Genomic DNA, 20,873 nt, shown 5'->3' on the forward strand with positions numbered 1-20,873 from the left:
CTCGTTGACAGAAGATCCGAAAAGGCCAGCGGGAGTCAGCGGGGCGTCGAGGAACGCAGTGCGTTCAGACTCTGCCATGTCTGAGAGCGTCAGCCATAGATGCCTCTCAGCCACCGTAGCGGAAGCCATAACTCGTCCCATGGCCTGTGTAGCGGATTTAGTAGCGCGAAGAGAGAGATCCGAAGCACTCCTCAAATCCGCGAGACAGATAGTCTTAGGTCCCATCTCGTCCAGCTTACGGAGGAGATCACCCTGGAATATCTGCAGCGTGGCCATGGTGTGTAGTGCAGACGCAGCCTGCCCAGCAGCAGAAAAGATCCGCGCGAGCAGAGATGACGTCATGCGGCAGGCTTTAGATGGCAACACCGCTTTCGTCCGCCGTCCAGCAGAGGGCGGGCAAAGGTGCGTCGCTATCGCCTGTTCCACCGGCGGAAGTGACTGGTAGTTCCTGTTTTTAGCATCATCCAGTGTGGAGAATGCTAGTGAGACAGACGAACGAGTTCGCGCTGAATATGGAGCGTTCCAAGCCTTTGCCACCTCTTCGTGAAGCTCAGGAAGAAAAGAGGCGGGCTTTGAGTTCGGAGAAGTACGCTCATCCGGAAGAAAACTACCATCCAGCCGGGAACGAGAGGGGGGCACTGGTGCAGACCACTCGAGGCCGAGGCTCGTCGCGGCCAGCGTGAGCACTCGCATCAGCTCCTTCTCGATGTCAGCTCGTCTGCTGAGCTTCTGAGCAGAAGGCGCGAGATCCCCGGAGCTCGCCCAGCCCTCACTGCCCGAAGCTAGCAGAGAGCACGTGTCCTCTTCCCCCGACGCGGCCCTGAGATCGACTTCCTCAGAAGACGCGGCGGCAGACAGCGGGAAGCGATGCAAGGGAGGCCGGTGAAGCAGGGCGAACCGGCGAGCTCGGTTGAGCTGGAGACGGTTCCGGAATCCGCTGGAAGCGGCGCTTTGTACGGAGCCGCAGCGGAGAATGCAGGCTCAGAGAAAAATGCCAAGCGAGTCCTCAGAGTCACCATTGGCAACAGCTCGCAGTGAGGGCATCCGCCGTCAGCGAGCGCGAGCGCTGCATGATCTTCACCCAGGCAGGAGACACAGATGACGTGACGGTCTCCTTCGCTGAGTGGGGCTCTGCACGAGCCGCAAGAAGGCATCTTTAAAAAGACGCAGCTCTTTTACGAGTGTGTGTCGAAGGGCGAACACACACAGGATAAAAGGAATTGAAAAGGATATGGGCGCCGGAGAGCGCAGCAGGAACGGCAGTGGAAGGCGGCGTTGGCCAGCAGCTTCAGGATAATTTAAGGATAATTTTTGCTTCAGTGTATCGTGAAAAGAGACTTTTCCCGTAGCGTCTTAGCTAAGACGCAGTGCGAGAGAACTCTCGTAAGAGAACTGTTTTTGGTGAAAGCGTTCTATCATTACATTTGTGCTAACACTTGTGATCACAGGATGCTGTAGAGGTTCAGAACAGGAACACATGATGCTGTGTAATAAGGCATGCTGAGCTGATCTATGAATTATGAATAAGCTCTGAGCAGCTCCTCTTACTACACACAGACCTGCAGCAGCACAGCATGTACATGACAGACGCATGCTAACATTAAAAGATCACATAGTCTAGTCAGGCGATACTAAGCAGCACAGCTATTTTCAACACTGATAATAATAATAAATGTTTCTTGAGCAGCAAATCAGCACAGCAGAGTGATTTCTGAAGGATCATGTGACACTAAAGACTGGAGTGATGATGATGGAAATTCAGCTGCGCATCACAGGCATACATTATATTTTAAAATAAATTCAAATTGAAAACAGTTTAAATTGTAAAAATGTCATAATATTACACTTTTACTGTATTATTGATCAAATAAATGCAGCCTTGGCGAGACTTCTTTCAAAAATACTTAAAGGTCCTATGACATGAAAATTCCACTTTCTGAGGTTTTTTAACATTAATATGACTTCCCCTAGCATGTATGTGGTCCCCAAATTTCTAAAAATTTTAATCGGTGCAAATCGATATTTTACTATCTTTCTCTGCCTTTGAGAAAATGGAAGCTCAAACGGTCTGATCTTGAATCTCCTCTTTGTGACGTTGTAAAGAGAAATGTTACCTCCCCTTTCTCTGCTTTGCCCGCCCAAATATTTACATATAATTCAGTCGCAATGTCAGCACAGGCGTTACAAACAGACTTTTACGATATGGATTCGACAGCACCGGCACAAACAGTGAGTAACCCTGTTCATTAATGCCTGATCTGTGATCAGTGATTTCTGATGTGTAGCTAATTATTCAAGTTCACACAGACTTTCTTTCCAAATCGTTTAATACTGTTTATGCATCAGTGAATCAAGCCAGTGACTAAACGATCAACTTCACGTTGTTTCTCTTAGTAGCATGAAACAAATCTGTTATTTAAATTGTGATTTAACTACAGAGAGCGATCAAAGAATGCTCCCTTTTTTTCGGAGCTCTCACACATCGCGAGTATATCTGCACACTTGCCCAAACTGCTGTTACAATGAATGACGCTGTTATGCTGCACAACGGAGCTCTTACTGTATTCATGTGGTGTATTCATGTGTTTGCTGCTAGTTGTGGTGAAAGCATTTTGTGAGAGAAAACGTGTTGCAATAATGACGAGATCACTGCATTCACGCGATAAACAGACTCTGTCTACTCAATGCTCATCACTGCAGCCTTTCATGTGATCGGAAAAGATCGAAAAAATAATTATATAATCAACAAATCCATATATATATATATATATATATATATATATATCCATATATATATATATATATATATATATATATATATATATATATATATATATATATATTAGTGCTGTCAATCGATTAAAAACTTTAACTAGATTAATCACACATTTTTTCCTGTGATTAATCGCAATTAATCGCAATAAAAAAGAAATGTTTTTGTACGTTTTTAATATATTTTTCAATGTAATAATTTCACAGTTAAATTTAAATACTTGTTTAAATGGCATCTTTTTTATGAATGAAGGCCAGTATTACTGATATTAATACAGCTACTGATTTTTTTTTTTTTTACATTTATTATTAGGCTTCAAAAATATAACAGTTTTTAATTTAAGTAAACTTAAAACAATGCTAACATAAACCCATAATAAATGTCATGTTTACTCCTGCCCTTCCTGTCTTAACAATTAGGAAATATACAGAAATTTAATAAAGTTATCAAAGTTATATGCAGTCTGCACTGCATAAACTATAAATTAAATAGTTAATCCTTATTAAAGCTACAAAAGTTATTTAGTCAAGAGCAGCGAGTCATTTTCTCTGTTCCCTTTGTTCTTTTAACTTTACTGACAGGAAGCTTTATTGGCTGCTGTCCCTTTAAGAGCAGACAGACACGCGGATCTCACCGTTTATATACTGTCTATGGATCTCGCCTCATTCTCTCACAACTCTTTTTGTTCATTTTAGACTTTATATAAATCATTTAAGATTGCTCTTATGAGGATAATCGACAAAACTGGCACTTTGGGATGTTTATTGTTAGTTCAAGCGCTTAAGAGAACTGGATTCTGGCGCCCTGTCTATGCATTGTGTGTGTGTGTGTGTGTGTGTGTGTACGTGTGTATGTGTCACATAAGGGCATTCACAGACAGCGCATTCTCTTTTGTCTTGCCGTGCCTGAAATGTTTAAAAGCATTTAAATGAATGAGAGCGTGATCATATAATGTAAAGCTAGCGAACGGATGGCAGAAAATATGGATGCTGCGTTAATTGCGTTAAATATTTTGACACGTTAAACCAGACAAAAATTAAATCGCATGCGTTAACGCGTTAACGTTGACAGCACTAATATATATATATATATATATATATATATATATATATATATATATATATATATATATATATATATATATATATATATATATATATATATATATATATATATATATATATATATATATATTTATTTGAGAGGGGTTCCACATGTAATGCGCATTTCGAATGCAAAGATGTCAGCCAATCACAACAGTTGTCGTTAACTCGGAGTCTCACAGAGGGCTAATATCAGGATATAAAAATGCTTTTTATTTCTAAATTATAAATGTAAAAACCATACTAACAATATAAGTACACATAAGGAAACATTAAAAAGCATCTAAAGAAAAGGAAATAATCCATGTCATGGGTCAAAAAAAAAATCTTACTAACTCTAAACTTTTAAACGCTAGTGTATGCAGAAACCATTTTAATTAATGTTTTATTTCTTTTGTTTTCTATATATATATATATATATATATATATATATATATATATATATATATATATATAAAATGTAATGTAATTATGAATCTGGCAATTGAGAATGAACAGCTATAAAAAGTAGCTTATTAATCCATTTGTATGTTTATAAATCCATTTGTCACACCGCAGGACATTTATTATGAACCAGTGAAGACCCCCCAAAAAAGTAATGTAAGCTAAAATCTTAAAACTGATTAAAAACAAGGATATATGGATACATTTAACTTCCCTGGCACATTTGTGTCAGGTGTGTGTGTTTCTCTCACCTGCTCTCATTATCCAGGAAGACAGAGCTGCTGCTCTCGCCCAGAGCCTCGCTGACCGGCGACAGGCAGAAGGGCGAGGAGAAGGTGTCCGAGTCCGAGCCGAGGGTGCTGTCCCGACTCACCTCGTCCGCAGAGAGCTCGCACGAGCCTTCATCGCCCTCTTCCAAAAGCTGCTGGTTCTGCTGGGCTGGCTCAGGCCCCTCTTCATCCTCCTCTTCCTCAGGGGCGGGTGGCGGGCGAGAGTGGCTCCGGTGGGCTCGGCGGCGGGGGTTGCGGTGGACGGGTGAGCTTTCGGGCGTGATGTAACGGAGGGCCTCCTCGTCCTGCCGCTGGATGCGAGAGTTGGGCACCCAGGTGAGGATGAGGGTGGAGCCGAGGGTCTCGTCTTTCTCCAGGTGCACACAGAGGTAACCTGAAGGAGGACACAGTCAGAAAAAGGCTTGAAGCTGATTGGCTGGCTGAATGCAAGTTGCCGGGGTCAGGATGTGTTGGGGTTAAAGGCATCAAAGTTTTAAAAAGAGTTTTATTTGATATGTTTACTTTTTCTCCCTTTATATATACATGTTTGAGTACACAAAATATTAATACAATTGCAAAAATAGACTGTGAATGTACATCTAATATCTGAAATAACACTAACAAACCATTAAGTCATTAAATTTCAGTTGATGGGTGTGTTGTACCTGGGTGATGCTCAGGCAGTCCGGGCACAGGCTCGGCCGGGTGAACACACACGTTGTTCTTGGAGAAGATGATCTCTCCATCCAGCACTGTCCTCGATCCTCCCGTGCCCACGTTAAAGGTCAAAAGGTCAGAGGCTTTGGAGGATGCACGTCGCAGGAGTCGACCGAATGACATCTCCTCCAGTGACCGCTCACTGCTCCCATCCTCTGAGACAGAAACATCAAGACAACCTCCAATCAGACGGCTTCTTCCTTTTCTAAAAAACCAGATACTCACCTGCCAAACAATAAATATAATACAAATCAGAATATCATAAGCTGCATCTCATTTCGGAGGCTCATTTGTCAGCCACATACATCATTGAGACGGTTTCATTTAAGAAAAGCAACGGTGATAAAATCGACCTAATTGATCTAATCATGACAACATATGAGTAATATATAAAGTCACAGTCAATCCATGTCACCTTCTTGAAACTAACAGCATGGTTATTTGTGACTAAAGCCACACACAGACACACCTTAAAACAAACAAGACACACACAAATGTGCCAACTCACTCACTGGAGGAACCCAAAGCTGCAGCAACAGACGGAAGATTCAGCGTGCCAAATGTTAGAAGAAAAAAACACCACGTTTATAAAACACTTTATAGCTGCCAGAGTCTTAATAATGATGTTTAAATGCTAACAAGCCAGTCAAGAAAAGTGTGTGAAATGTTACATTTCATATAAAACTACTTTTGACACAATTGTCTAATTCTACATTCATTTTTTATGCCCTCATAAGTTGTGCTATTACTACTCCATGTTGTATTATTTTTGAAAAGCCCTAAATCCTAAGCGTTCAACTTCAGCGTGCCACTCGTCTTGCTCTGTTTGTGCTACGGACATGCACGGTTCCTCAGATTATTTTCTAAAAGCTAGAACACACAACACGTTGATCTGAACAGATTTTCAAACACTAGTCATTATACACTTGTCAAATTTGTAAATGTTTACAAAGGAAAAACGGCATCATACACTAAACTGAGAAGATTGAGCAACAATCTTAATAAAAGATAAATATAGAATAAAGAATGAAAACAGCTTGAAATCTCTTGAGTCTGAAGCTAAAACAAATCGGAGGCTGTGACTGTCAAACGATTAATCGTGATTAATCGCATCCACAATTAAAGTTTTTGTTTACATAATATATGTATGTGTACTGTGTGTATATATTACGTATATATGAATACACACACATGCACGTATATATTTAAGAAAATGTGTTACGTTTATATATTAAATATATTTATATGAATATAAATGTTTACATGTAATTATTTTCAAAATATATACTGTATGTGTGTGTATTTATATACATAATACTATAAATATGCAGTAAACACATATATTCTGTAAACAAAAACTTTTATTTTGGATGTGATTAATCGTTTGATAATTCGCTAGACTGTCATACACTGTACGTGAATCATGATTTTATATAAAATCGGTCAGATCAAATCTGCTGACTGGCTCTGACTTTCGGTATCCAGTGTCAAAAACAACAAATGTAAATTGGGGCAAAAATTTGAGTAAAAGTCATGCAGAGTATATTCCAGCTTTAAGTGAGTTACTTGAGCCAGTAAGCAGTTAAACAGAAATCCTATCAGCCATATAGCAATGGCATTACAATCTGCAGTAAAATACTATACATTTTTGTCATTTCGCAGGACTGTTTAAGTGTCCTGCAAATACACTAAAATGTGATTAAAAATGGTTTCAAATTTTTAAAGCATCTAAAACATACACATTCCCTTAAACACTGGTTTGTCCCAGACTAAACATAATGTTTGTGGCTGAAAGGATCAAACAAAAACTACAGTTTTCAAACAATATATATATTTTTCTTGAATTGAAGGTGCTAGTACGCTGCTTCAGATCACTGCAGCCCAATTAAACCCCTTGCTTGTCTTCGAACTGCCCTGCATAAACACCGAAAGCCAATTTAAAAAATGTTTCAAAATTCTAAAGCATCTAACAGATACACATTCTCTTAGAAATCCATATTTCAACCTAAAAATTGCATATTTGTCAACTACACAAAAGCAAATTGCGCAACATACACAGTCATCCATCACCCGTGACAAGAACTTCCTCAGGACGGACGTTTCGTTTCAATCTTCCTCTTCTGTCTAGTGGGTTTATTTTTTCCTGTCTTAATTAACGGTACCCAACTCTTCTAGAATGGCATTGCTCATTTTGATGATAAGAGGTCAACTTCCCATTACAAACTAGAGAACATGATTGTTTCTAATTGCGAACAATGTTGCAGTTATTATGAACAATAAAATAGTTTTAAGGCTGAAGAGGCTCATTAAACAACCAGTGAACTTCCAACAAGAAACAAGCCTTGTTAAAACAAATTAACCCTATACTACTGAATTTAAGAGAGGAACGAGTTTGTCCAGTAAAGTCGCCTTAAAACTTAGGAGTTCATCTTTCCTTCAGTTTTACAGTGACTATTCAGGTGGATGCATGGCTGCATGTATCATATGGCTGTAATTACAGCGCAAACACGACTCCAGTGAGTAAACATGCCATATCATTGCATTGCACTAGCAGACTCACAGGCCAAATCAGGCAAAAGTGAGTGTGTATTATCAGGAGCAGTGCACTAAGAAGAGAGTGTCAGCAGTAGAAGCATGTGTTGTTTCTTCTCGGAGCTGTCGGCACCGCTGCAATCTCTCGCTCTGGCAGACATCAAGCTCCATACAACAGAACAACAACTACTTCACCTGGAATGCAAACAGAAGATAATCTGGCCTTCAGTTCTTGCTATTCAATCAAACTGCACAATGATATTAGCTCACTCAAAAATAAACATTCTCTCCAAAGATGCACGGCTTTGCCTCTTCTGTGCAACACAAATGGAATTCTGAAGAATGACCAATGTAATGATTTAATTGCACTAGGCAAGATATGACATGATGCTTCTCTTTTACTAAATTAGCTGATGCACATCAGAAATGGAAGCACATTTGGTTGCATTTTATTCTGACAGTGAGCACCTGTGAGAGACGCTCTAGGCATATGTGGCTCATCTCTATCAGGGTCCGTCACTGACTATGCATAATATTTGCTAATTAAATGGAGGCTGAATGGGTCTCCAAAAATAAAAAATTATATAAAAACAATATGTATGTATGTATGTATGTATGTATATATATATATATATATATATATATATATATATATATATATATATATATATATATATATATATATATATATATATATATATATATATATATATATATATAACATTTATTAAAGGTGCCAGGAAGCTGATCCGTGTAATGGAAAACAATAATAAATAATGGCGCTGGATTTCCCTACAGTTTTCGCTAGAAATTGTTAATAAGTTTACTGAACAATTACAAAGAAACAGCAAGTAACACTTGAAGACTTAAATATGAAATTCTACATTAGAAAGAATGAAAAAGAAATTCTTATAAAAACATACTCCAATCTTTTTAAAAACATCTCTTTGGGGCTTACTTTATATTAAATGTCTTTAACATTTCCTAACACTACAATAACTAATTTGCTACAGTGCACTTAGTGTAGATACATGTATTTGCACTGAACTTACAATAATTAAAACCTAAAAAAAACATCCCTACATATAACCTGGGACATCTAATTGTGTTCCAAAAAAGAAAAATAACATGTGAGACATAATTTAATTTTTTGGGGGGTGAACTATCCCTTTAAGAAGTGTCATAAAATAATTTACTGGGGCAAAATTATATTTATCCCAATGGCAAAGTCTTTAGCAATAAACTATGTTGTTTGCATGCCCTTACATAAACATTACAGCAGGTAACATATTATATATATATATGTTCATTTATAACGTTCAGGCCTGTATCAGCTGTTACATCAGGGTAACTGACCTGTCTCAGTATTGTATTTTCATGGATAACCCCTCTCGTCCCACTTTGAAGGATCACGTATCTCGTGTGTGAGGGTTGATTTCAGACGGAAATCGTGCTGGCGTCCCGTTATATCTGTTCTAGAGGGCGCACTGCTGTACCCATATGGGACGCTAACTAAACTCCTTCCAGTAATGACAGCCGAAGGAACACATCTGTGATCGAACAGCACACATGCAGCAGTCTTACCTTCAGCACCAGAAACGAATACAGCCGTCGCTACACGTCCATATCAGAAGCGGCGCGTCCGATCCAGGCTACGGTGAATGACGCGTGTGTTTATCGGTGACACTTCACTCCGCACGCCGCGGCTGACGTCACGCCAGACTCGACGCTCCGCCCCACGACATTCCGCTGCTTCCGGAACGACGCTGCGCTTCCTCTGAACGCAACGCTCGAGGCAGGACACGGGACCCGCTTATAATAATCTGTAGGCGACAGACAACGTAAGATGCACAAGTTTCTGTTGTTAATGTGTTGGGATTTGCATTTATAAAAAAGCGTATAAAACTAAACACACCTGAAACATAAAGAGATAACGTGCACAGAGATTATGATAAATAAAAAATTAAATCATTGTGTACTTGAATCACTAAATTTGACATTTATAATTAAATGTGTGCGTGTGTACCCTATGTGTGTGACCAGTCATAGGAGTGAAACTATAAATGATTTTGAATAAATAAGCTTTACATTGATGTATTGTTTGTTATGACAGGATCATATTTGGCTGAGATACAACTATTTGAAAATATGGAATCTGAGGATGAAAAAAATAAATACAAATAAAATAAAATAAATACAAATATTGAGAGTTGTCCAAATGAGTTTATTAGCAATGTGTATTATTAATCAGAAATTAAGTTTTGATATGTTTAATTTAAGAATTTTACCAAATATCTTCATGGAACACGATCTTTACTTAATATCCTAACGATTTATGACATGAAAAATTGATCATTTATTTTGACCCATACAATGTATAGTTGGCTATTGCTACAAATATACCCCAGCGACCTACTGTATATTAAAATGTTTTTAAATCTGAGCTTAATTTGAAAAAATACAGTGCCCCTACTATGCATATGTAGCTATATATTTATTTGTATAATATAATCTTATAAGCAGAAGACCAACAATAAAAACAAAATAATATTCTTATTATTATTTCTCTGATGTAAAATAAACCCTTTCTACGTGTACTGGGTTAGGCTAAGCGAGACTTGTCATAGCACTTGCATATTGTTGCTCTCTTGTTGGTCTTGATTGCTTCTATTGTCATTATTTGTAAGCAGCTTTGGATAAAAGCGTCTGCTAAATGACTTAATGTAAAAGGAAAAACGTATGGGTTATAAGAAATACTGATTATTCTAATTCTTCTATCACAGTCACACAACAATGAGACATTAAGAACATTTAATAAAAAATACATTTATTTTACAGCACAAAACTATATTTAAATGGCAATGACAGTAGAAACATGCTGTTAATGATAAATGGGTAAAAACATTATATATTCATTCATATTGCATAAGCAAGGAACATACACAGCAATATAACAGCAGAGATTTCTCATCAGCTCCACTGCACTGTGATCATGGCTGTCATGGGGAAGTCCAGACCTGGCACTGTCAGAACCTGCAACACACACACACACACACACACACACACACACACACACACACACACACACACACACACACACACACACACACACACAACACACAACACACACACACACACACACACACACACACAACACACAACACACACACAACACACACACACACAAATTCACTACCTCATGACAGCTTTTTAAGATCAACCCATATTAAAAATCAGCATGAAACACGAGCACTTGATGCATACCTTGGTGTCTGGGCTGTAAGAGAAGTCATGAACCTTTTGGCCATTGGCCCACACGGCTGTAGGTGGAGCCTGGACCCCAAAAACACGCACTTCCCCAAGGACCAAACCATTGAGACATCCATTTAATTTGACTGGCTTACTGACCACATAAGACTGCAGGGAAATATGACAGAATCAAACAAACAACAGAATACATTTCAAATTAATGCACACATTGACCATAACTTTTGAGTATTCTTCAGTAGTCCATTTGTTTGATGGGGTTCAAATGATGTTCTAGTTGAAGGAATAGTTCACCCAAAAATGAAAAATTGCTCAAAAAAAGAAAAAGAAAAATTATACTCATCATCAGGCCATCCAAGATGAGTTTGTTTCTTTATCAGAACAGATCTGGAGAAATGCATTTTAACTTTAAATCCTCACCTCCGGTCAAAATACTAGTCTATAATAACTTTGCTTGCAAACGGTGCTTTTTCTATGCATATTTCGCTCCTGATTCAGACAAAATGACTTTTTTTCAAAGGAAAAAGCAATACTATGGATATAAAATATATTTTTTATATGGATATAAAAAATGATGGATTTGTTTCTTTCAAACATGCTGCATCAGTTGATGGACTGTTTTTATCATCTGTTTAGACTCTTATTCTGACGGCACCCATTCACTGCAGAGTATCTATTGGTGAGCAAGTGATGAAATGCTACATTTCTCTAAATCTGTTTCGATGAAGAAACATCTTGGATGGTCTGAGGGTGAGTACATTTTCACCAAATATTCATAAAAATCCATTGAACTGCCTGTCAAAGATCTGGTAAACATAACGCTTGCGCTTTTCCAATTTTAATGCCTGATGAAGCAATTCACTTTGGATTGCTCCAACACAAGATAACAATGGGAAACAGATGTTCAATAGAAAAAAGAACATTCAAGTCAACATGAGGCCAAAATTCACCCTATTTTGTACCTCTTCAGCAAAGAACAGAACATATGAATAATTTCCACGCTCAAAAGTGTCCAGACTTTCCCCATCGTCCCAGAAGAGCTCCCCTTTAGCCCAATTTCCCACAGACAGTGCCACGATTAGCGTGAAGGGATTCCTGCGAGATGCTGTAGTCGTCAATGCAGGAGCCTGAGAAACAGATAGGGATGGCAAAATTCACTTGCTACACAACATAAATTAAATGAGCAGAAATCGCTAGATCTGGTCTTCACCTGCTGCGGGATGATGCTCCCTTCTCTCACATGAACGTTAATGGTGTCTAAAGGAGCAGGGAACAGAAAGTATTGCCCTTTGCTGTAACATGCTTCCCCCTATGAGAAAACACAGAAGATTCAATCACATATAGATTTGTCTTAAAGGGGGCTTTTGAATTGCAATGTAGCTTTGTAAACATATCACAATGTGAAGCAGGCTTTGAATTTTATTTAAAAGTGTCAACAAGGTAAATTCCAGTGAGCTTAATGCGGTGGGCCAAAGGGAGGATGGAATTTAATTTGTAAACATTAGGAACCTACAGTACATTAGTTGGCACGAAATAACAGTGAGATACACTTATGAATTATAAATAAATATTCCATTAATCTAAGGAAATGTTACTTTGATAAAACTATTAATGTGCTGATTTAAATATGTAGAGCATAGTATAAGAGGAGGGATTACATTGTGCAGACTGTACCAAGTCCCCGGGGGAAGATAGGCCGTCACCTCCAGTGCTCCCTCCTCCAGAACGGGGCTGATGAGCAGTGAACCGCCCCACAGGAACTGCCTGTCAATGGTCTGGCAGTTTGGATCAGTGGGGAACCTGAGAGAACGAGCAAGTCTCAGTAAAGAGGTGTTCACTGAGCTCAGAGAAAGAGATATTGAGCTGAAACGAGTGTGTGTACTCAAGGAAGAGCGGACGGGCCACGGTGCGGCTGGAGGAGTGTGTGTGATGGAACAGTGTGTAGAGGAAGGGCAGCAGAGAGTAGCGCAGTGTAATCACTGTCCTCATGGCATCCTGGGCTTGCTGGCTGAATACATACGGCTCTTGGGGCTGGGAGTATGGAATATGGGAAGAAATATTAATATACTGCTAATATTGCAATAATAGGCTATATTTTGGTCACACTTTAGTTTGGGGACAAATTCTCACTATTAACTAATTTTTAATTACAACTTTTGCATAAAAAAAATGCTGCTTATTATTAATAGTTATTAAGGTAGTTGTTAAGTTTAGGTATTGGCTATGATAGGGATGTAGAATATGGTTATGCAGAATAAGGCAATAATATGTGCTTATATATAAGAACTAATAATCAGCCAAAACTCTAGTAATATTAACTAGTCAACAGTGAGAAATCGGTAACCAAATTAAACATTTGCCCATATTGTAAATTAATAATATTCATTCAGAAAATATCCAGAAAATTATTAAGCAGCACAACTGTTTTTAACATTGATAATAATATAAAAAGTCACTTGAGCACTAAATCAGTACATTATTATATTAATATATTAAAAGTTAAATAATATATTAAAATGAAATGTTTTTAAATGATCAATAATCATTTACAATATTACTATTTTTATTATGGTAAAGTGTTTTTGATCAAATAAATGCAGCCTAGTGAGCATAAAAGATGTAATGGGGTTTTCAAGCCTCAAAACAATAAAAGTTAAATAGAGCTATATATTTTTTTTTCCATACATTAGAATGTGCCCTTAAATAACATAAACTATTTAAAAATTATTTAAAATGTAATAAAATTCAGTATGATCACATTTTCTTTTAAATATTTTAATAATTACAGGTCAGAATAAGTATGCCCCCTGCCCTCCTTCCTTTTTATCATAAATGTTTCTGTTGCACAAAATGGGACATCTTGTCTTATATCTATCGATTTATCAATATGTATTTATTTCTCTAGCTGGCTTTAAATTGTTGACTGGTATCTCACCGCATTGGGTCTGTCATTATGGTTTCTCATAAGGGGGTAAAAGGCTCCAAGTTGTGTCCAGCGCACACACAGCTCTTCAGTAGTGTCTCCACCAAACCCACAGACATCAGCTCCCACTAATGGGACGCCATAGAGTCCAAACAGGAGCACGCCTGGTCCAGACACAAAAACACAGCAATATGCTAAGAGCAGGGAAGAAACGTGCTTGGTTTGCAGGCATTAAAAATAATTTAAAAAAGACAAAGATGTTATATAAAAATGGAAATCCACACATTTTCCACACAATTGCCATATCTGGGAGGCCAGGTTGCATTATGAATTTCTCATATATGGTACATTGAACTCTATTTTTTTGTTTGATTATAGCATAAGTGTTTTAGCATATGCTTGTGATTGTTCTCTCTCACCAGGTATTGAAAAGCGCAGTTGCTCCCAGTCACTCCGCACATCTCCAGTCCAGTGTGCAGAGAAACGGCCCAGTCCTGGAAAAGATGACCGGGACAGGACAAACGGCCGAGTGCTCTTCACTTTCAACAGTGCCCTGAAACACAAATGAGTGGAACACTGGTAATAATGTCAAACTATGTAAAATGCCTCTGTTTCCCGATTAACTTTCCCCATTGATATTTCCCCATTTAAGGTCTTTTATGAACTGAAGGGGCATTTCTCTGACCTGTGGGTGGCGATGGCCTCGGTCAGACCATACAGATTGTGCAGATTGTAATGACTGGACAGATACTGCTGTGCGGACACACACAGAGTTCCTGAGTCCAACTGACCTCCGATCACACCTGTAAACCCACACACATCAATAATCATCAATCATCAATAATAGTCATTTTTTAAAAAGTATATTAAGAGTTTGCTATTCTGACCTGGTGTATAAGGTGGTTTCTCCAAGTCAGAGTCAGGACACCCATCCACAGAGCCCTCCACGAAATTTGACGGCTCATTCATGTCCTGTGAGTAAAATTTAAAAGAAAAAGTTCTATGTAGTGTATATATGTTCTGCTAAATTTGGCCACTTTTTCAACAAAAACTGAATAAATGATAGGAATAATAAAATATAAAACTTTTATTAAAATAATGTCATTTATATAAAGAGTAAAAAAAAAAAAAGTTATCTACATATGGACGACCCTGGACCACAAAACCAGTCTTAAGTGTCAATTTTTCGAAATTGAGATTTATACAACATCTGAAAGCTGAATAAATAAGCTTTCAATTGATGTATGTTTTATTATGATCAAACAATAGTTGGCTGAGATACAACTATTTGAAAATCTGGAATCTGAGGGTGCAAAAAAATCTAAACATTGAGAAAATCGCCTCTGAAGTTGTCTAAATGAATTCTTAACAATGCATATTACTAATGAAGAATTAAATTTTGATGTATTTACGTTAGGAAATTTACTAAATATCTTTATGGAACATGATCTTAATATCCTAAAGATTTTTGGCATCACATACAGATTTTGGGGTCACATACAGAGATCTTAAAGGTACACTAAAATATATTAAACATAAATAAGAAATAGCTTTTTAAAAAACATTTTTTTTAAGCTTTTAACTCACATAAAAAATAAAAATAACATTTATGTGGCCCTTTTAACATCATGCATATATGTTTTGTTACCTTTGTAAAACACCCTTTATATTTGATTTAAAATGAAATCCGTAAAAATACTCACTATCCAGAGTCCATCCATAGGTACCTTGCTGTGAAAGACTCTGATGCAGTCCATCCACCAGTCCTGTGTTGTGGGATTGGTGAAATCTGGGAATGCGGTTGGACCCGGCCATACCTGGTGAGAAAGATACAAGATCTCTATGCTGCCCTCCATATACCATAATGACTATAATACTACTAATAATACAATAGAGCAGGAAGAAAATACATGTTGTAAATGACATTATCATGACTAACTTTAAGTGACAATAACAATCCATGTGTGGAACTAACCTTTCCAATAAGGATCTGTCCAGTGGAGTTTTTGATGAACACTCCCCTCTTCAGCCCGTCATCAAAGGGTTTGTATGAACCAGGAGGACTCACACTGCTGATGCCTGGATCCTAACACAAAAACACATGCTATTTAACACTGATTTGGCTTTATTTTTTTACTAAAGATACTAATATCCCTGATATTTGAAATCAAAGCATCAAGCGCAAACAACACAAGTTGGAAAAAATCATCCACGTACCAGAATGAGCACATACTTCATGCCCAGCTGATGAAACTCTTCAACCATTTGGGGCAAATCTCCAAATCTTTGAGGATCAAACGTAAAGACTCTTCTTCGGTCTGCATAATCAAGGTCATTCCACTGTACGTCCTACAGAGGTAAATTTAAGGGTTATGTGTATCTTTTGACCTTTCATTTCCTGTACCATGAATGAATTAGAAGCCATGTGAACAACAATTTTACACAAAACTGGATTCAAAATAACTGATATTGTCATGTGAGAGTGTCACATAGCAGGTCATTCCATGTCAACTCAACCAGAGGTCCCCAGCTAAAAATGGTGATTTTAATCATTTTTATTTCTGGTGAAGTAGTAACTATTTACTCTTGGAGCCATACTGATATCTCTGGAATTTAAATATGTAAAGAAACCAACCACACACACACACACACACACACACTTGTTTTTGTGAAAAGTGGGTTCATCCCATAGGCGTAATGGTTTTTATACTGTACAAACTGTATATTCTATGGCCCTACACCAACCCTACACCTAACCCTAACCCTCACAGGAAACTCTGTGCATTTTTACTTTCTCAAAAAAACTTTTTAACTTTTTAATTTATAAGCGTTTTGAAAAATGGGGACATGGGTTAATAGGCCTACCAATATCTCTGTATAAATAAGATTTAATAAAAGCTATTGTCCCAGTCCTGTAATTTGGCTGCAAATGTCTGCCGAAACCTGCCATTTTGACCCCCCTCAATAAATATTCATCCTTGGCATTGAAGGTATAGTTGATGCAAAATGTAAATTCTGTCATTAATTACTCACCTTCATGTCGTTCCAGAACCTTAAGACCTTCGTTCTTCTTCAGAACACAAATTAAGATATTTTTGATGAAATCCGAGAGCTTTCTGATCCTCCATAGACCGCAACACAACTGAAATGTTCCCAGGCCCAGAAATGTAGTAAGAACATCATTAAAATAGTCCATGTGACATCAGTGGTTCTAGTTGTTCTTTCAGTTTTATTTGCACACAAAAAGTATTTTTGTAGCTACATAAAATTATGGTTGAACTACTGATGCCACATGGATTGTTTTAACAGTGTCTTTACTACCTTTCCGGGTCTTGAACGTGTCCGTTGCTGTCTATGGAGGGTCAGAAAGCTCTTGGATTTCATCAAAATATCTTAATTTGTGTTCTGAAGATGAACAAAGGTCTTAAGGTTCTGGAACGACATGAGGGTCAGTAATTAATGACAGAATTTTTGGGTGAACTATCCCTTTAAATATGTGGCTTTCATCACTATGTATTTTGCAGGGTAAGTTTCTGATATTTGGCTGAACTGACATAGAATGACCCTAAAGCAAACTACAGTATAAAAACGACTTTTTAAAATATAGACAGTGAACACACAGTACTGTATATACTCAAACCTTTTGACTCCAAGGGCTCCCATTGTCCACAACAATATTCGAAGCCCCCCTCCATTTATGTTTACAATTTCTACCAGATAAAATATATTAGAACTTGGTGTGTATATTCATCATAAATGCAGTTTTAAGATTGTATTAATTTAAAATTAATTTAAATGTAAATCATTTTTACGTCATCTTAAGGTCCACTTGGATGTTTGCTACAGTGTACACCACCCCCTACCCCCCAGGTGAGAAACACTGGGAACAACAGGGGAACATACTAGAGGGATCTTGGCCTGGCGCATGAGCTGTACCACAGTTCTTGTTATGTTGGTGGACGTATAACCCCAGCGACAGAGGTGGAAACCCAGAGACCAGTAGGGTGGCATCATGGGATAACCTTAAATGACAAGAAACAACAACTTAAGTTGCCTTGTGGGTAAAATACAATTTTAACACAGCATGTAGACTGTTAAATACCTATAACCTCATGGTACTGCTGAACCACACTCTGAGGACTTGGGCCTAAGAAGATGTAGAAGTCCAGTATTCCTCCGACAGTCACCCAAGTTAATGCTGGAGCAGGCTGCAGGAACACTTCTGCAATTGGCAGGTTATCAAAACTTTTAGTCTTTAAAAGGAAACATAATAAGCCATTTTAGACAACAACAAAACACTGAACCCATCGCATTGCTGTTGAGAAGAAAGACTCCATGTGCCTGTCCATCACCTTCTTGGACCAAAAAGAAAGGGTGGGAGCCGTACAGGTTGGTGTTTCTCTACAAAGGCCCATATAAAACATTAAATACAGCTGTAAACAAAGGGCAAGTTAAAGAATTGGAATGTGGAATGCTATGAAGGTCTTACATGTGGCGCCATGTCTCTGTTCCATAATGAAACAGAGCTCCAGTTGAGGTCCAGTGTGATGGGGGTGTAATGTTCACCCAGGCCAGATATCACAGAGGAAGCCATGCTGCTGGAGAGCTGGAGATACTGATCTGCAAACAGGAGCGGGCCTATTGTAGTATTCAGACTAGGAAAAGAAGAATAAAATGCATTCGTTCAACATTATTGAAACAAAAAGAAATTTGTTTGCGCCAAATTGCACAACTGTTACAATATGGTTCAGTGGGCTGTCATTGACTGCCAGTCAGAAACACAAAAAAAACCTATATAAGCAGAAAACACACACAAAGTAAGAAAAGAAAAACTATCTAAACTTACAGAACCCGGCCATTGGATTTTCGCCGTACAATGAATCCAAACGGATCTGGTTGGAAGTCAACATCATAGAGGGGGTTCTGTATGTCCTTGTGGCCCCTGGATTGGGACGTCACAAAGGGAACCTCATATCGTGGAGATGCTGGATCTTTCAGCTGTGTTAAAGTGAAATTAGTATAATAAAGTAGTAATGGGTCATCTAAAGGCTGGAATGTACTTTTCTGAGCTGTCTTTGTGTGGCACACTAAACAACTGAGAATCGCACACTACCAGAAGTCATTCAGAATGGAAAAACTATTAGACACATGACAAATGAAAACAATGTGGTGTAAAATATGTCTGATATCCTCCAACTGGATGAAAATATAGTCTGTAGATTAAAAAAATAAATAATAATTTCTTCCAGTTGCCCAAAATCTGCAGACTAGCAGCAGATGAGTGTTGACTAATTGCATTTCAAATAAAGTGGAGGAGGTTTCTTGTAAGAACTTCTATCGAGTTTACTTTACCCAGTTAAGTCTCTTGTTGTTTAGTGCTTTAAAGTTAATGTGAAAGATAAACGAGACAAATAGCTATCTATTTTGGGAATGCAATTGCCCTGAGGTACACATTTTTGGGTAAGAGTTGATAAATTACTTACAAAAAGATGTTAATTTGAAAGCATTTCTCATTAAATGGTGATGAAAATCTAGTATTTATTTATGATTGATTTATTACATTTGCTCATTAATATGTTCATAAAGTCAAATGCTTGAATAAATACAGATGTTTGAACAATTTACAACTGACATTAAAATTTACAACTGACATTAAAATGTTTCTAAAAGTAAAAACTTGTTAGCAATAAAAACAATGCAATTGTTTAAGATATATATTGTATATATAGTATTTTTGTGCTGTTATTCGTATAATAATTATCTAAATTATATATTAACAAATAAAAAAAAATGAACAACTAGTCTCAGAAAAATAAAATAAAAGTAGTGCAATTTGGGTACAAACTTTGTTGTGTATTCCAGCCTTAAATAAAGCTAAATTAAATATTTCCAAAATTAACCATTTCTGATGCAGATTTCAGTCACAACTGATTCAAGCATTTATATTTCCCAGAATTCAATGACAGATCATCTGACTGTATTAATGACAATACCTTTATGATTTGTAAATTAAATGACTAAATGAATTGCTCACAGTGAGGTGAAGACGACCCAAAGTCTCAGGCATCACATCTAGCTGCAGTGTGGGGATGTCCCGGGGCAGGTATGATGGTGCAGAACGGGCCAGGGTGGCTCTTTGGCCCTTCTCTGTGGGCAACAGGGGCCCCATCTTGTAGCCTGGGTAATGAACTGGGTAGAAACACCACGGTGGTCCTCCTAATCCAGACCGAGGGAGAGGCATATAACAACATCCTCTTCCCTCACAATCAGCCCGGCTCAAAGATCTATCACGGCCACAGCTGATCCGGCTCTCCACAGCTACACCACACTGACCTCTGACTAAACTAGTGTGAGTCCTGGGACCAGCAGATACATTAACATTACTGCTTAAGTTCTTTCGGAACTGGACGCTCCTGTATGAGATGTTTGAACTATGCTGCCATTCTGCTGCTGATGGAGAAAAGGCAAACGAAAGGTTCTTGTCCTTGAGCACCATAATAAGAAGTACAGAAGTCAGTAGTGCAAGAGTGTGCAGGGGCCCACAGCAGATCCTGGCCATTAAAAGGGCTAAGTTTAACCGTTCTTTTATTAAACACAGGTTTACCAAGCTGCAATGATCAATACAATAACTAGAGATTGTAAAACAAGCGTCAAAGGGAAAACGAAAGAAAGAGGGTTAGATTATTTACTGTCGTGTCAGCACAATAAATGGCTCATCTCTTTTTCAAAGTGGGGGGAGAAAATGACGCATGGGCAATTTTGCTCTCACAAAACTTGACAACCTAGTTTTCAAACGTAGCACGATGATCCAGACTAGCTTTAAATAACGCCCGCGAGATCTCACT

At 38.0% G+C, this 20,873-nt stretch overlaps 2 protein-coding genes across 6 annotated transcripts in view; both read right to left on the bottom strand.

Moving 5' to 3' along the window:
* Positions 1–9,578, bottom strand: part of tbc1d16 (TBC1 domain family, member 16) — a 32,925-nt gene extending 23,347 nt beyond the window's left edge. For 2 of the 4 annotated variants that reach the window (XM_059551356.1, XM_059551374.1), the window contains exons 1-3: positions 9,423–9,578; positions 5,255–5,461; positions 4,572–4,983 (exon numbers count right to left, since the gene is read on the bottom strand). In XM_059551356.1, coding sequence (XP_059407339.1) covers positions 4,572–4,983; positions 5,255–5,429 — 587 coding nt within the window. In that variant the 5' untranslated portion in view covers positions 5,430–5,461; positions 9,423–9,578. Of the gene's footprint in view, positions 1–4,571; positions 4,984–5,254; positions 5,484–9,194; positions 9,394–9,422 lie in introns of those variants that run through there. The other 2 variants (XM_059551364.1, XM_059551369.1) reach the window with 2 other exon arrangements.
* Positions 9,579–10,648: 1,070 nt separating this feature from the next.
* Positions 10,649–20,844, bottom strand: gaa (alpha glucosidase). 2 transcript variants are annotated; one of them, XM_059551390.1, is made up of 19 exons: positions 20,063–20,844; positions 18,875–19,026; positions 18,518–18,683; positions 18,333–18,429; positions 18,131–18,250; positions 17,932–18,050; positions 16,246–16,377; positions 16,004–16,114; positions 15,756–15,845; positions 14,916–15,000; positions 14,714–14,831; positions 14,448–14,581; positions 14,041–14,192; positions 12,988–13,136; positions 12,764–12,905; positions 12,316–12,414; positions 12,068–12,232; positions 11,103–11,255; positions 10,649–10,871 (listed from the first exon to the last, which is right to left on the bottom strand). In XM_059551390.1, the coding sequence occupies exons 1-19, from the start codon at positions 20,585–20,587 to the stop codon at positions 10,809–10,811; spliced, it is 2,772 nt and encodes a 923-aa protein (XP_059407373.1). In that variant the 5' UTR covers positions 20,588–20,844; the 3' UTR covers positions 10,649–10,808. The 2 variants fall into 2 exon arrangements, with proteins under 2 accessions (XP_059407373.1, XP_059407365.1); XM_059551382.1 differs by having other exon boundaries at positions 15,732–15,845; positions 20,063–20,843.
* Between the last annotated feature and the right edge of the window lie 29 nt (positions 20,845–20,873).

This window comes from Carassius carassius, chromosome 1 (genome assembly GCF_963082965.1).
Source record: "Carassius carassius chromosome 1, fCarCar2.1, whole genome shotgun sequence".
Lineage (NCBI taxonomy): Eukaryota > Metazoa > Chordata > Actinopteri > Cypriniformes > Cyprinidae > Carassius > Carassius carassius.

Excerpts from the sequence above, each read along its gene's own strand:
- gaa (XM_059551382.1), bottom strand. The coding sequence starts at position 20,587 with ATGGCCAGGATCTGCTGTGGGCCCCTGCACACTCTTGCACTACTGACT. Across the intron at positions 18,430-18,517 it reads ACAGAGACATGGCGCCACAT|AGAAACACCAACCTGTACGG; the intron begins GTAAGACCTTCA and ends GGGCCTTTGTAG. Across the intron at positions 12,233-12,315 it reads GGAGCATCATCCCGCAGCAG|GCTCCTGCATTGACGACTAC; the intron begins GTGAAGACCAGA and ends TCTGTTTCTCAG.